Raw genomic sequence first — 15504 nt, 5'->3', positions numbered from 1 at the left:
TCAGTCTTCCTCTTCCTGGTTCCTCTGGCCAAATGGCAGTGTGGTTTGACCACGGTCAGGGTCTTTCAGGCGGAGGATTTGGATCATCTTGTCCACTGGGAGTGAACTAGGGGAAGACAAACCAGCCATTTAACCACATTTTGCTAAATGAGCCTAGCTACATTGTGCTCTCATGCTAAATTAGTCTAGTTACATTTACATTTACATTTTTGGCATTTAGCAGACGCCTTATTCCAAAGCGACTTACAATCAATACATTTTAATACTAAGCATGTGAATCAGCAGTCCACTATTCGTTGCAGGAAGAGTACTCTAGCTCGGGCCCGGGGCCACTGATAGAAGGAAAAACCTTCTCCCTATTATCGCCTTCTACTAAAAAATTTTTTTTTTTTTTTTTTTATTACTGGAGAAACTGAGAAACAGTACAAGGGGGGCAATAGAAGTTCTAGGGACACAGTAGAGGGGAAAGCGGGTGTCTTTAGGAGACGTAGTGGTGAGGGTCGGAAGATGTCTCAGGAGGAGCAGTTAAGATGTAACCTGAAGAGATGGGGCTTCAGTCTACGACGGAAGATGGGTAGTGACTCTGCCGTTCTGACAGCCGTGGGGAGCTCATTCCACCAGCGGGGAGCCAGTGTTGTGAAGAGACGTGATCGGGCAGCCCGACTGCTGTGTAGAGGAGGTGGGGCCAGTCGGCCAGCCGAGGTGGAGGAGCGGAGTGAGCGGGCAGGGGTTTGGGGGGTTACCATTTCCTTCAGGTAGGCAGGGGCTGTCCCTTTAGCTGCCTGGTATGCAAGCACCAGGGTCTTGAATCTGATGCGAGCTGCTATAGGGAGCCAGTGCAGGGTGCGAAGGAGAGGGGTGACATGCGAGTATTTGGGGAGGTTGAATACCAGCCGGGCAGCAGCATTCTGGATGAGCTGCAGAGGTCTAATGGCTGAAGCGGGGAGCCCAGCCAGGAGTGCATTGCAGTAATCCAGGCGGGAGATGACCAGTGCCTGGATCAAGAGTTGCGCTGCCTCTCTGGTAAGGAATGGTCGTATCCTTCTGATGTTGTAGAGGAGGAATCTGCAGGAGCGAGCCGTTGCTGCAATGTTCTCCGCACAGGATAGTCGGTTATCCAGGATCACTCCAAGGTTCTTGGCTGTCAGGGAGGGGGTTACAGTAGAGTTCTCCACTGTGATGGAGAAGTCTTGGAGAGGGCAGGCTTTCCCGGGGATGAAGAGGAGCTCAGTCTTGTTAAGATTGAGCTTGAGATGGTGGTCAGCCATCCAAGTTGAAATGTCAGCGAGACATGCTGAGATACGGGTTGCCACGTGTACATCAGACGGGGGGAAGGACAGGAAGAGTTGAGTGTCGTCTGCGTAGCTGTGGTAGGAGAGCCCATGTGAAGAGATTACCGAGCCAAGAGACTTGGTGTAGAGGGAGAAGAGTAGGGGCCCTAGGACGGAACCCTGGGGAACTCCAGTGGAGAGGGTTCGTGGAGAAGATAGCGATTCTCTCCAGGTCACCTGGTAGGAGCGGCCCGCCAGGTAGGAAGAAAACCAGGAGTGTGCGGTGCCAGAGATGCCCAGGTCTGAGAGGATGGAGAGAAGGATCTGGTGATTGACTGTGTCGAAGGCAGCAGACAGGTCAAGGAGAATGAGAACAGAGGAGAGGGAGGAAGCTTGGGCAGAGTGGAGGGCTTCCGTGACAGCAAGGAGCGCAGTCTCAGTGGAATGCCCAGCCTTGAAGCCGGATTGGTGGGGGTCTAAGTGATCCATCCTCCGGAGATAGTCAATCAGTTGTTTAGATGCCGCGCGTTCAAGGGTTTTGGAAGGGAAGGAGAGAAGGGATACCGGTCTGTAATTGTGGACAGATGATGGGTCAAGGGTAGGTTTCTTGAGGAGAGGCTTGACTCTGGCTATTTTGAAGGCCGCTGGGACAGATCCAGTGGATAGGGAGGAGTTGATTAGGGTGGTAAGGTAAGGAAGGATGTCGGCGGAAATGGATTGGAGAAGGGGGGAGGGGATGGGGTCAAGAGGGCATGTGGTTGCCCGCTTTGATGTGATAAGTGTGAGAATCTCATCGGGGGAGAGGGGGGGAAAAGATGACAATCCAGAGATCGAGTGTCGAGGGGGGAGTTTGGAAGGGGTGTTAGCATTGTTAGTGGGAACAGTGTTAGCATTGTTAGTGGGAGGAGGGAGCGGTGGGGGGAGAAAGGTGCTGCTGATGTTGTCCACCTTTTTTTCAAAGTAGGTGACAGTCATCGGCGGACAGGGAGGAAGGAGGAGGGGGAGGAGGTGGATTAAGGAGTGAAGAGAAAGTGGAGAACAGTTTTCTAGGATTAGAGGCAGAAGAATGTATTTTTGAATGATAGTAGGATGTTTTAGCAGCTGATGCCGAGGAGGCGTAGTTGGCAAGGAGAGAGTGATAGAGGTTAAGGTCATCAGAAAGGCCAGTTTTTCTCCATTTCCTCTCAGCTGCTCTGAGCTCTAGTCTACAAGCATGTAGCGTTTCAGAGAGCCAGGGAGCTCGAGGAGAGGATCGAGCTGGCTTCAAGGTTAGTGGACAGAGGGTGTCGAAGGATGAGGTGAGAGCGGACAGAAGGGTTGAGGATGCCGCATCAGTGGATAGAAGGGAGAAGGATTCGACAGAGGGTAGGGAGGATAGGACAGAAGAAGAGAGGGCGCTGGGGGACAGGGTACGTAGGTTACGACGAGAGGGTCTTAAGTGGTTAGAGGCTGAGAGGGAAGAGGAAGTTTTGAGGGGAAGGGAGAAGGATATAAAGTGGTGATCAGAAACTGGAAGAGGGGTAACGGTAAGGTTGGAAGTGTGGGAAGATCTGGTGAAGACAAGGTCGAGCTGATTGCCTGCCTTATGAGTCGGAGGAGAGGGGGACAGGGTAAGGCCGAAGGAGAGGAGAAGGTCAAGTACTCCAGATGAGAGAAGCTTCTCAGATTGGAAATTGAAGTCACCTAGTAGTACGAGTGGGGTGCCATCATCAGGGAAAGAGCTGAGAAGGCCATCCATCTCGCCTAGGAAGTCACCGAGTTGGCCTGGGGGGCGATAGATGACAACAATGTGGAGTTTGACCGGGGAAGAGACAAAAGCAGCATGAAATTCAAAGGAGGATGTAGACAAGTGTGCCAGGGGAAGGACAGTGTGTGACCACTTGGGCGAGATGAGGAGTCCTGTGCCTCCCCCTCGACCAGAGGGTCTAGGGGAATGAGAAAAGGAGTAGGCGGCAGAGAGGGCTGCCGGTGTAGCTGTGTTTTCTGGTGTGATCCAGGTCTCAGTGAGAGCAAGGAAATTGAGGGCCATAAGAGATGCATAAGCTGAGATAGCGTCAGCTTTCCGGACCGCCGACTGGCAATTCCAGAGACCGCCTGCGGCGATAAAGTCATGGTCAGTAGAAAGAGGTGGGTAGATGAGATTGGAAGGTTTGCGAGGGGGGATGTAGCATCTAGGTGTCCTCCTGAGTGTCAGAAGAACAGGGATAGGGAGAAAGCACATTGTGGCAAAAGTCTGTAGAGGGGAAGAGGGCTAAGGAACCAACAGAACTAGGAGTAGCTAAGCGCACTCAGTAGACCGGAGTGACTAGAGAAGACAGCAGCAACACTACAAACAACTGGAAGAGAAGGTACTTAGTACCCTGGCTTCTGGCTTCCTCTCAGGACTCCCACAGATAGACTCCCTTGTCTTAGTGTCACGAGTCTTAGTGTCAGGAGGCTGTCGCAGGGGCTGTCGCTCTCAGACAGGCCAGATATTTATGGACACTAGCAGGCTTGTAGCCACTCCTCACTAACGAGCACTAATGACAACGACTGACAGGTGTTCTCACAGTCGCCTGTATGACCTCCCTGGCCTTGGTCTATCCACTATATAGGGGAGCTAGAAGTCTCCTCCTACTACAAGTTAACACCTACCGGTACTTGGTCAGAAACTGGTTAGTTTCACCAGAATTACTCTGAAGCCTTTGTTTTGAAAACAGACAGCTTAACTAGATAATCTTAAAACAGACAGCAATCACCCTATTACTTTCCCTATCACTATTACTAATGAACAGACATGTATCAGTAGTCCAATTTTAACTAGATAGCCTTAAAACAGACAGTTATTTACTCTATTACTAATAACAAGACAGGTAACAACTTATCAGAAGTCCAGCTTACTAGATAGTCTACTTACTCAGAGTGGAGAGAGAGATGACTTCACTGCTAGGTTTCCAAATGTAAGTTACATAATGCTCTTATGCGAAATTAGCCTAGCTAAACAATGCCCTTATGCTAAATAAGCCTATCTACATTGTGCTCTCATGCTAAATTAGCCTAGCAAAATTGTGCTCTCGTGCTAAATTAGCCTAGCTTAACAATACCCTTATGCTAAATTAGCCTAGCTACATTGTGCTCTCATGCTAAATTAGCCTAGCTACTTTCGTATATTTTGGTATCTGTTACTGCAAAAAATGAAGAAGAGTTCTTGAGCAAATTTAAGACTTGTTTATTCAAAAAAGCAGGTTACACAGCATGGCCCCTCAATGGAGCTGGTGGTCCGAATCGGTCACAGGATATTAAGTCAAAGATATGGATATGAAGAAAAAGAGAAAGAGCCCATCTGTGTATAGGATTTTATACCCCCCCTTGTCACTGTCGCTGAGCCAATCAAAACAGAGTCCACGTCATTTTAATTTGGTTAGATACAAAGTTTTGCCAGTGAGATCATAGTAGGTGAGGTCATTTTCTGTCCTGTAAATAGGATGTTATTATCTTATTATCTTCCTTTGCTGTGTATTATCTGCCATACCTGAAGGCAGATAATGTACTCTGCATTGGTTTAATGCAATTCACCCTATGGTCTAATACAATTCTAATGCAATTTATGTTATGGGCGTCTTGCTGGCTCGGGCCCTAATGCAATTATATCTTCCCATGATGATATTACAGCCTCTGCACATGCATGTCAAAAGGCCATTGTGTGTATTAGAGGGCCATTGCTATGGTTACAGAGCATGAAAATACACGACACAGCCCCCCTCGGAACACCCAGAGTGTGTTCCGAAACTAAACGACAGACAGAAAAACTACATCAACCCATCAACACATCAACAACATCAACACATCAACACATCAACACATCAACACATCAACAAATCTTGGTAGAACCTCCACACAGACCAACCCAGGACCAGTACTATGAACCAAAGATAACACATACAAAAAATAGAAAACAACCAATAATAAAAAGAATCTTGTAAATAACAATCACAATGAAACCACACTCAGTTCATCATGCATAATACAAAAACTGAGATACAGAAATTTCCAACGACCGATGTTTCCCTCGTCCTCGAAGCGGCAGGGTCAGAGGTTGCTAGCACATGGCCCCAGTTGGAGAACAGCCTTTACCGCTGTCTCAGATTGATAACACTTTCATAGTCAGGAGCTTCCATTGTCGCGTAACCATTACATCACTTCACAACCGACATCAATCACATGATATAGAAAGAAACAAACAGGAACCGAAGCAAACAATCACAAAACATCACTTAATAAACAAATCATCAAAAGAGGAAACAAAATCAGAAAGCAAAACAGAATCCAGCTTTTGCTCATCAGCTATGTCGGCCATCATTAAAGCATTAACCGGAACATCAGAAATACACTTTCCAAAACATTTGATTAAAATACCAAGTAACATAATACAGATGATAATGACAACAAGAATAATAGCGACGGACCTGATCATATTACCAATACCTGAAAAAGCAGAATCAAAGAAATCCAATGTATTCCAACCGTGTTCTTTACGTAAATCCTCTATACCCTTCTTGTTAGATTCATGGAAATCATACAGAGCGTTACCAGAATCCGAAATATAACTGCAGCATTCACCGCCTATCAAAGCACAAGTACCACCCTGACTGGCCAAAATAATGTCCAAAGCCATTCTATTTTGGAGAGCTACATTCTTAGTTTCAGTCAATTCAGTAGCCAGGGCAGATACTACAGCATCCGAAGCATTAATGTGTTTTTCAAGAACGGATGATAGGGCACTTAATTCAGTCTGAGAGTTGTAGACACCATAACTTGGGAATATTAGGCCAAAAAACTTCTGAGCGGTAGATAACGCCCTACGACTACGATGGTTTGCTTGTTTGTGAAGTACAGACATCTCCTCCCGAGTAACTTTCCTAATCAAAGGTATCAGATGAGCTAAATAACAAAGACCCTCACTCAAAGCAGGAAGCTTAGAGAATGCATTATTATCACACACAAGAAACACACCCTCCGGGAGTTGAAGCTCCGTACCAGGATACAAGAAAATGACACCACCTATACAAGACGCGGCCCCTAGCTGACGAATCGCGCTGCCCTTGAGCCGAGATTGTATGTCAATACAGGTTGTAATATTTACGAGAGGCATGACCTTAAGCTGCGTGGTGCCTTTCTGCCGTCTGGTAGTATTGGTATCATGTAATTTCATTTGAGGCACCATAGCACAATCAACAACTTTACATTTCAATCCAGAAATAACAACTGAACCTCTCCACCGTGTAGAAGTCACACTCCCAGAACATGACAGATGAGGACTCAATGCAGTACCATTCAATTGAACGAACATAGCTTGGATAATATATATCTTCTTCGGACCTGTTGGTTGTGACAAATGTGTAAGCCTATCAATAATAACCTTCCCCACACCGCTAGGCCTATGGTGTTCGTTAACTGCTGCTGTCAGACGTTCCAACACACCAATATCCACACCTGCATAGGAAGAATTTAAAGGAACCAGAATCGTGCTGGGCTGACAAGAAGAGCTCTGGTTCTTGCCCTGTAAAACAAATTGGGCTAAACCCTGCCAATTATAATGAAACCATTCTGCTTTAGTTAACGGTATGGGGAAAAACATAGGAGCAGATGTACTTACAGGGACCTGTTGACAAATCCAGCAATCAGAATAATTCATTTTTGAAGCAAAATCTTTCATGATACTAGTGGCAGAATTAGGGTGGGACCGTGTCCCCAGGTGATTAGAATCATATAACAAATAATCGTCAGTAGCGACTACAATCGCCTTCGTAGAAGCCTTCACAGCAACATTTTCAACCTTTCCTGGTAACTCAACGTGAACATATTCATGCACAAATTTCTCACAGTCCAACGAATAGTAGTGTGGAAAGTCAGGAGTGTTCCTACAAACTTTGTCCTTGAAATTGTTGGATTTACTAGACACCTGTTCACCGATATTACGTCTAGCACACCAATACGAGTTCAACACCTTGTCAACATTAGTTAATGTCACACGAGTTTCTTGCGTGTTGCTTGAGTGTTGATTAAGTGTAACATATTTAGCATCCAGTAAATACCACTCGTCCGCTTCGGCGGTATAGATCAAACAATCATCAACAGTACAACGTGAATGTGGGCAAACAAAAGCTCTACCTGCTGTGATCATTCTTCTCTGACGTCCAGGCATAACAGTGTGTGAGTGAAGTGTAACATTGTCCAAAGAAGTCAATGGGGTAGGAACACTAAGGGGTATATTAGTCTCTGAAACGGCATGGCTTGAGTTTCCTCCTAATTGGCCTTGGTGTATCACGGGATCTGTCTGGTTGGGGTGTATCACTGACAGGTCTGTGTCTCTCAATGGTACCTTGGTCCGGGCAGCCGCCCGGGTTGCTGACATCTCCGTCTGGAGCATTGTCAGGGTCGGAAGGGGTGACAACAGGGGCAACACCAGGCTTGGTAGAACCCCCAAGAGGGGTGTCGCAGTCACTGGATCCTTCACGATCTCCCTTGGCCCACTCATCTCTGGGCTGGACAGGGTCTGGGACGAGGCCCCCGGCATCATCTGCATCACGGCGCAGATACTCACCAACATCTTCGTCAGCCTGGATGTCCAAGCTGTGGACTTCCTCGTCCCCAGGGGTCTCCTCACCATCCTGCTGAGGCTCTCCCTCATCGTCCTCATTGGGTGCCTTGATGCAGTGATGAACGTGATACCAGGTGGGGGACCCCTTGATTTGGATGGCAGTCCCAGTGCACCGAACGACCTCGTATGGTCCTTCCCGTCGAGCCTCATGCCACTTCCGTCTGTAGACCTTCACGTATACTTTGTCACCCGGTTGCAACGCGTCCTTCCTCTCCTGTGCGTTCACCTCCTTTTCACGTTCCTGTTTGTGGAGCACATAAGAAGAGATACTCTTTTGCCGGTTAGTCATGTACTGTACATAGGCTTTCATGTCACTCTCCAAGAGAGCCAAACTTGGCCCTTTCCCACTGGTTCGTGCACAGGGAGCTGTCATTATTCTCCCCATAGCCAGTTCATGGGGAGTCAAGTGCAGCCCTCGAATCTCACTGGAACGACAGGCCATCAATGCAAGAGGGAGTCCTTCCACCCAATTAAGACCTGTATGCTGACAGACCTTAGAAAGACGGTTCTTAAGGACCCCGTTCATCCTCTCTACCATCCCCTGGCTTTGAGGTGAGTAAATACACCCAAATCTCTGCTTGATTCCCAACTTTTGTAGTATAAGCTTTACCGTCTTATCCACAAATTCCTTACCATTGTCTGACGCTATCCTATCTGGAATTCCAAACCTAGGTATGAATTCCCTGCATAGGAACTTTGCTACAGACTGAGCATCCTTTTTTCGAGTGGGGCATGCTTCTACCCATCTGCTGAACCTGTCCACTACAACTAACATGTACCTGTATCCTGCAACAGGACGAATCATGTCCACATAGTCAATCACCAAATGTTTCATTGGCCCGTTTGGGGTAGGGATATGCCCAGTTCCCACTGGTATTCCAGGTCTGATATTGTTTTTCAAACAGACCACACATTGACCAAGGATATGGTCTATTTGTTCCAATAAATATGGAGCCCAAAAACCATATTCCTTGGTGATCTTGCGTCTTACCTCCCCCCTGGCCACATGTGCTAATCCATGGGCTTCCTGTATCAGCATGCCTAATAAATCTGGGGGTGCCACAACCAGTCCCTCATGATTTCTCCATAGACCTGTGTCATCCTGACTAGCCCCCCTTGTTAACCATAGGTTTTTGTCTAGCGCATTTGCCCCACTCTGTAACATCAACAAATCCTCAAGCGTGACCATGCCCTGTAACTGTGCTTCATGTGTGACCAGCAGAACTTTACCTGCTTTGTCTGCTCCTGTAATGGCTTTGGCTGCATCATCTGCAGCCCTGTTACCTTGTGTGACATGTGATGAGTCAGATCTGTGTGCGGCACACTTCACTATGGCTAATTCCCTTGGTTTCATCATGGCTTGTAACAGCTTCATGATTTGAGCGTGGTGCTGAATAGGCGAACCATCAGTTTTCTTAAAACCCCGTCCCTTCCATACAGCTCCATGTAGATGACACACATTATGGGCGTAGGCAGAGTCGGTGTACACTGTCACTCTTCGTCCGGTTCCCAAGTTGCATGCTTCTGTGAGGGCAATCAACTCAGCCAACTGAGCTGAACAAGGCTGAGGAACAGCCTCGGCTTGTTCCACAATGAACCCTGAATTTTGGGATCGGACTATGGCATACCCAGCACGTAAACTTTCTCCTACCCGGTAACAAGATCCATCAGTCCAATACTCAACGTCAGCTTCCTTTAAAGGCAAAGCTAGTAGATCTGCTCTAAGCTTAGAGTACCTCATAGCTTCCTTCACACAATCGTGTGGTTCCCCATCTTCTGGGGTTGGCAAGGTCTCTGCTGGGTTAAGTGTGTTACATCTTAGTAATGTTACATCTTCCCTTTCCAACATCCTGTAATAATTCCTAATCCTAGGCATCGTCAAAGTATACTTGCCTTGATTCAAAAGATTCCTTAGACTGTGGTGGCAGAGAATGGTAATTGGGTACCCCATTGTCAAGGTTGTTGCTTTCTCGTACATAAGATATGCCCCGGCCATTGCTCTGTAGCATGGCGCGAAACCCATTTCTACCTCTGAATATGCGACAGAGTAATAGGCTATGGGCTGTGGACTAGGTCCAATGCCTGTTGGTTGCGTAAGAACAGCGCAGGCATACTTCCCTTTGGCTGAAGAAGAAACATACAATCCAAATTCTTTGGAATAATCTGGAAGCGCTAAAGCTGGCGCTTCTTGTAATTTGTGTTTAATTGTCTCAAACGCCAAATCAGCTTCCCTTGTCCAAGTAATGCAACATTGGAGTTTATCACTACCTGTTTCCTTAATCATCCCCCTCAATGGAGCGACCAGTCTAGTGTAATCCTCCACCCATGCTGAACTATACCCAGTAATGCCCAAAAACATCATCATTTCCCTAACCGTTCGTGGTTTTGGAGCCTTCTGAATAGCTTCCAAGTGTTCATTAGTGACACTGCGATGTCCCTGTGTAATAGATTGTCCTAAGTAAGTTACCTTTTCCTGGCAATACTGTAGCTTCTTTTTAGACACCTTGTGTCCCTTCTCCGCCAAAACCTTTAACAGTTTAACGGAATCCCTGTGACATGTTTCTTCATCTGGGGCACAAAGGAGTATGTCATCCATGTACTGAATGGCAGTACTACTTATCGTCTGCCCTAACCCGTCTAAGTCCTCCTTCAAGACCTGATTAAAAACATGAGGACTGTGTTTGTACCCTTGTGGCATTCTGGTATATTGATAATGTTGACCTTTGTAGGTAAACCCAAATAACCCTTGACTTTCTACACTAAGAGGTATAGAAAAGAAAGCCCCGCATAAATCAATCACTGTAAATACTTTGGCTGTAGATGGAATCTGAGTCAACAGCACATGAGGATCAGGAACTTCAGCTGGATAGCTGACAACTACCTCATTCACAGCCCGTAGGTCATGTACCAGACGATATGAACCATCAGGTTTCGTTACTGGCAGAAGAGGTGTGTTACTTAACGGATATTGAGTTATCTTCAAGACTCCTGCCTCTAACAATCCTTTGATCTGTGGCTCAATTCCATCAATTGCTTCCTGCTTCAATGGGTATTGGTTTTTCCAAGGGGGTTTTGCACCCGGTATGAGTTCAACTCTCAATGGACGAGCTGATTTCACAAATCCAATGTCTGTACTGTTCTTTGCCCACAGGTCTGCTGGCACATTCTGTATCATTTCTTCTCTGAGGTCTTTTTCAGGTTGTACAGGAAGGATTAGCTGGTTCATTAGCTTCACAGTCTGCGGATGTCCTATTCCTTGAGCAGAGATCATCAGTTTTGTGAACTGTCCATCAATGCTCCTCCAGATAGCAGGGTTTTCTTTTGTCGTTACAAATCTGGCTTTTTCTGAGTCTGCCATCATTGCCCCTAAATGCTTCTGTTTATAGTGTTCAGATATCATAAGTGTCACATGAGGGATGCTACCCTCAATCTTATGCTCCTGATCTAGATAAGTGTCACTGTTTATCTTCATAGCCACTCCCTGAGGGCCTAGGATTATACAACTTGTACTAAGCTGTACCTGTTTTGGCTGATGCTTCAGCCACTCATCTGGGTTTGCATCTGCAACTTCTCTAAAATACTGGAGTGTACAATGCAATGGATCAGTAGGCCTTCTGGCCTCTGACATGTGTGCCAGGATATAATTGTCCCACATCCTTGCTGGTTCCATTAGGTCTGGGCTAAGCCCTCCCACCCAATACACCATAGATGCGTTGTTGTCCATCATGACAGACAGCTGTCTGTTCTCTTGTGGCACTGTCACCCGACAGCCGTCAGGTGTGCATTTCACTGTACAGTTCAATTGGCATAGTGCATCTCTCCCTAGTAGCCCTATTGGCGTGTGTTCTGATACAAGTATTGACAGATCTGCTCTCTGTCCTTTGTACTCTAAGCTTACAAGCTCAGTAGTAGGGATCAGCTGTTTAATTCCCTCGAATCCGATTGTCTTCACATATTTCCCAGACATAGGAAGGTGCGTGGCATCTTCAGGCTTCAGACAGGTGTAGGCTGCTCCACTGTCCACCATCAATTCTAATGGACGTTGGTTGACCGACACCCATATGGTAGGTTCATCTTCAGGCCTGTTTGTCACCACCAGCTGGCACCCCCCTCTCGGATCTTCTGGGCACCCCTATAGCCCAGCTGCTGGGCCTCCGTAGGGGTTCACCACTCCTGGAGCCGGTGTAGCAGGGGGCCTATATCTTCCTTTTTGTTTCCCCCCTGCGCCCCCCTGGTTCTTCTTCCAGCAGGTACGGGCTAAGTGTCCATCCTGGCCGCATTGGAAACATGGTCCTAACATCTTCTTCCCGGCTGCGGTCCATCCCTCTTGTGGTGGTCCTTGGCCAGGCTGGTTGTATGGCTGGTACGGAACCACTTGCACCCCTGGTGGCCCCTGTGGGTATGGATACCCCCCTTGTGGCCCCTGTGGGTATGACTGGGGAGGGACAGTTTGCAGTTGCTGTGGCTGAGATGGGACCTGTAGGGCTATGGTCTGCACTCTCTCTCTGGTTTTCTTGCCTTCAGTCAATTGTACTTGAGTTAGTTTTCTGAGTGAGTCTTCGTCTTGTGCCTTCTGTATCTGAATCTTCTTTCTAAATAATTCTACTTGGTGTGCTACGTTGTCTATATAAACAGCCTTGTTCATGTGTCGTAGCCCCACCACTTCTGCTAACTTGTTCTTAACTGGGGTAGGGAGACCTTGTTGAATCTTTTCCCTGATTATGGCTTTTTCTAACGGGTTATCTTCGGCATCCTTCCCTGTCACACTTCTCCATTGAGAGTGCACACGGGCTACAAAACCCCTGGGATTCTCATCTTCTCCCAGTGGCATCACGATGATATTGTCTGGGTGAATGTGAGTAGGGTATGTCTCTCTGATTGCCTTCCACAGCCTGCCTCTGTTTGCTGCGAAGAGCTCTGGGTCATAAACTGATGTACCGATATATTTATGAAGTCCTGCCTTCGTCAATATTTCCTGCATGGTGTCCAATCCTGTAATAAAGGCTAAGAGTCTTTTCAGGTCTCCCATCGCGGCCTGCGGCCCTGTCAGTCTCACGTCCATCTCGTTAGTCCATGGGTGACCCCCATCTTCTAGGACTGGGAGTTTTTCGATCACTTCAGACAGATCTGTATGACCCCAAGGACGATATTCTATCTTGTTATCTCGAAACAGCACCGGGAAGATCCCCTGAATTTCCTCTTCCTCCGATGCCTTCCCTCTTGGTCTAAGGCCATAATTGCTTACTAGTGGCTTCGTTCTTTCGTCCCGCCTTGGTGTCGCTGTAGACCTTGGGAGGTTCGGCTGGGATGTATGATGTGATGTCACTTGAGCTACCTGTTCTAACAGTTCCTCTATCTGTCGTCTGTGACTTTCCTCCTCTCTTAGGCTTCTCTCTTGGAGTTTTCTTGCCCTCTTTCTTAACTCCTCCTTATCCTTTTTCACCCTTTCTTCCTCCTCTTCCTCCGACATCTTCTTCTTTTGCTTTAAGCTCTCTTTCTTCTTCTCTATCTTCAGAGACTCCTGCTCATCTTCAGAACCACTTTCTTCTTTTCCCTTTTTATAGCGTCTTGTCCTTCCCTGTTTTTCGGCCCTGGCTATTAGTTTTCTGATCTGAGCACTGTAACCTCCCTGTGCATTGCTGTCAGCACCGGAACATTCGCCTTCACCTCCACTGCCATCTTCACTGTCATCTGTCTTGTTCTCTGGTTCGAAATCCACGGTCACTTTCGCTCTTCCCCTCTCTAGTACATTATCACCCTCATCTTTGATAGTGAAGGCTCCGTTCGTACTTAGGACGGGGACCTGAGGGTAGATCCGCTGAGAATTGTCCTCCAGTATCTTGGCATAGGGAGGAGGACTGGAGATTGGAGCTGTGTGTGAGAATGGAATGTTCACTTTCTCTTCCATTGCTTTGGCCAATTCATCTCTTTTTTCTGGATCCATGTGAGCTGTTTTCTCATTCCAAGCTAATGCTACTTTCTGCCCCTCTACCTTGAAGAGGTCTAAAATAGCTAACTCTAACCTGCGTTTCTCTGATCTAATCTTTCCTTTTTGATGCGCCTTATGTGCATTGATAAGTATCTCCAATGTTGCAATTAATTGTAAGTCAAAGGTGCCCTCTTCTGGCCATGGTTGTTCAATGTCTGCCCAACGAATATTCCATTTCGTTGACATTTTGCTAATCTCCTTAACAAGAGGATTCATTTTTTCCACTATAGCCACAGGGGATGAATTTGCTAATATTCCCTTATCTATATTAACAGCCCTCACAATTTTACTGGGTTTGGCTCCCATGTCTGAAATATTTATACTGCTCAATATGCTGAAAATATGCTATAAGGTGTACTTTTCTTACAACCCACCTTCTGTTGCCGTATCTGCTAAACAGATGCTAGTCCAACTTTTAACTGTGTCAACTGTCTACACAGAACATTACAATTCAGAACAACGGATTGTTTCAGTGGTATTGTGTATTATTGACTTAAATGTAATCTATGTGTGTGTGTGTGTTTTAATCTAAATGTTTTTCCCTTATTGTGTATGAATGTGTATCACTTAATTGCTCAATCAATACTAATTATAGTTCAGGTCAACTTTAATTATTAAACTACAAAGGCTGTTCAACACAATTTATCAAATTACAAAGGCAGGTCACGCTCTAAGTCTTTCTGATCCACAAACCCTTGATTGATCAATCCTCAGATAGAAACTGTTCTGCTATTCTTTAATCAAAAACTGTGAAAAAGAACTTAACTTGAAATAAAAAGATGTAAAACACGAATAATGACAACAACCTGTAAAGAAATCGATTTATTATTTGGAAGGAATAAAATGATTAATTATTAATTACAATCTGTAAAGAAATCGACTTGTTATTTGAAAGGAATGCATAATTAATTAGACTTAGTCATTGACACTTCATTGATGTAAACCTGTGAAAGAAAACGTTATCATTGGACTATTACAATCTGTCCACTAGATAATAAACATTATGTTCCAACATCTTATGTTCAAACAACAAGTAACCGACTTGTCTTATCGTGTTCCGTCCACTAGATGGCGGCAAGTTCCTTCCATAGATCTGATAGGTTCAGATGGAATCCGATTCTGCAAGCAACCGAAAATGTCCCATCGATTGCCTCAGACCACCCTGCCGTGATCTTCAAGTCGCAACCCATTATTTTCCACAATCCATAAACAACCCAACCGTCAAGCGAAAAGAATGAACGATTAGTTAGAATTATTCATTATATAATCATATACATTGATTTAAAACCTGTGGAGTAATGGTTTTCATTAGACAGTTGAATTATCCATAGACCGTAAAAAACAATAGGCTGTGAAAGTAATAGGTTGTCAAGGGGCTAACTCTCTTGGTGTAGTGGTTGCGCGGCCGGTTGGTATGCGGGAGATCGGGGCTCGACTCCCGCATGAAAGGATGGAATTCTCCGCTGCAGGAGTACGAAGCGAATTAATCAGCTCCTCCGTGCAAGATGCAGTCTATGAATGCCTTGAACCATCTAAAATACCCCGCTGATCAATTCACTCCATCTCCAACTTTACAAATACCATAATCTATGTGTAATGGATTC

At 46.0% G+C, this 15504-nt stretch overlaps 1 protein-coding gene across 1 annotated transcript in view; it reads right to left on the bottom strand.

The window, feature by feature from the left end:
* LOC308151933 (structural maintenance of chromosomes protein 6-like) overlaps nucleotides 1-15504 on the bottom strand; it is a gene marked incomplete at both ends in the record, with an annotated part of 28955 nt that continues 13451 nt past the window's right edge. Inside the window, one exon of the mRNA XM_080524828.1 lies at nucleotides 1-106. Coding sequence (XP_080380954.1) covers nucleotides 1-106 — 106 coding nt within the window. The remainder of the gene's footprint in view (nucleotides 107-15504) is intronic.

This window comes from Nansenia antarctica (genome assembly GCF_963989245.1).
Source record: "Nansenia antarctica genome assembly, chromosome: 1".
Classification (NCBI taxonomy): Eukaryota; Metazoa; Chordata; class Actinopteri; order Argentiniformes; family Microstomatidae; genus Nansenia; species Nansenia antarctica.
Note: the sequence above shows the minus strand (reverse complement) of the source record. Positions and strands in the feature narration are given on the sequence as shown.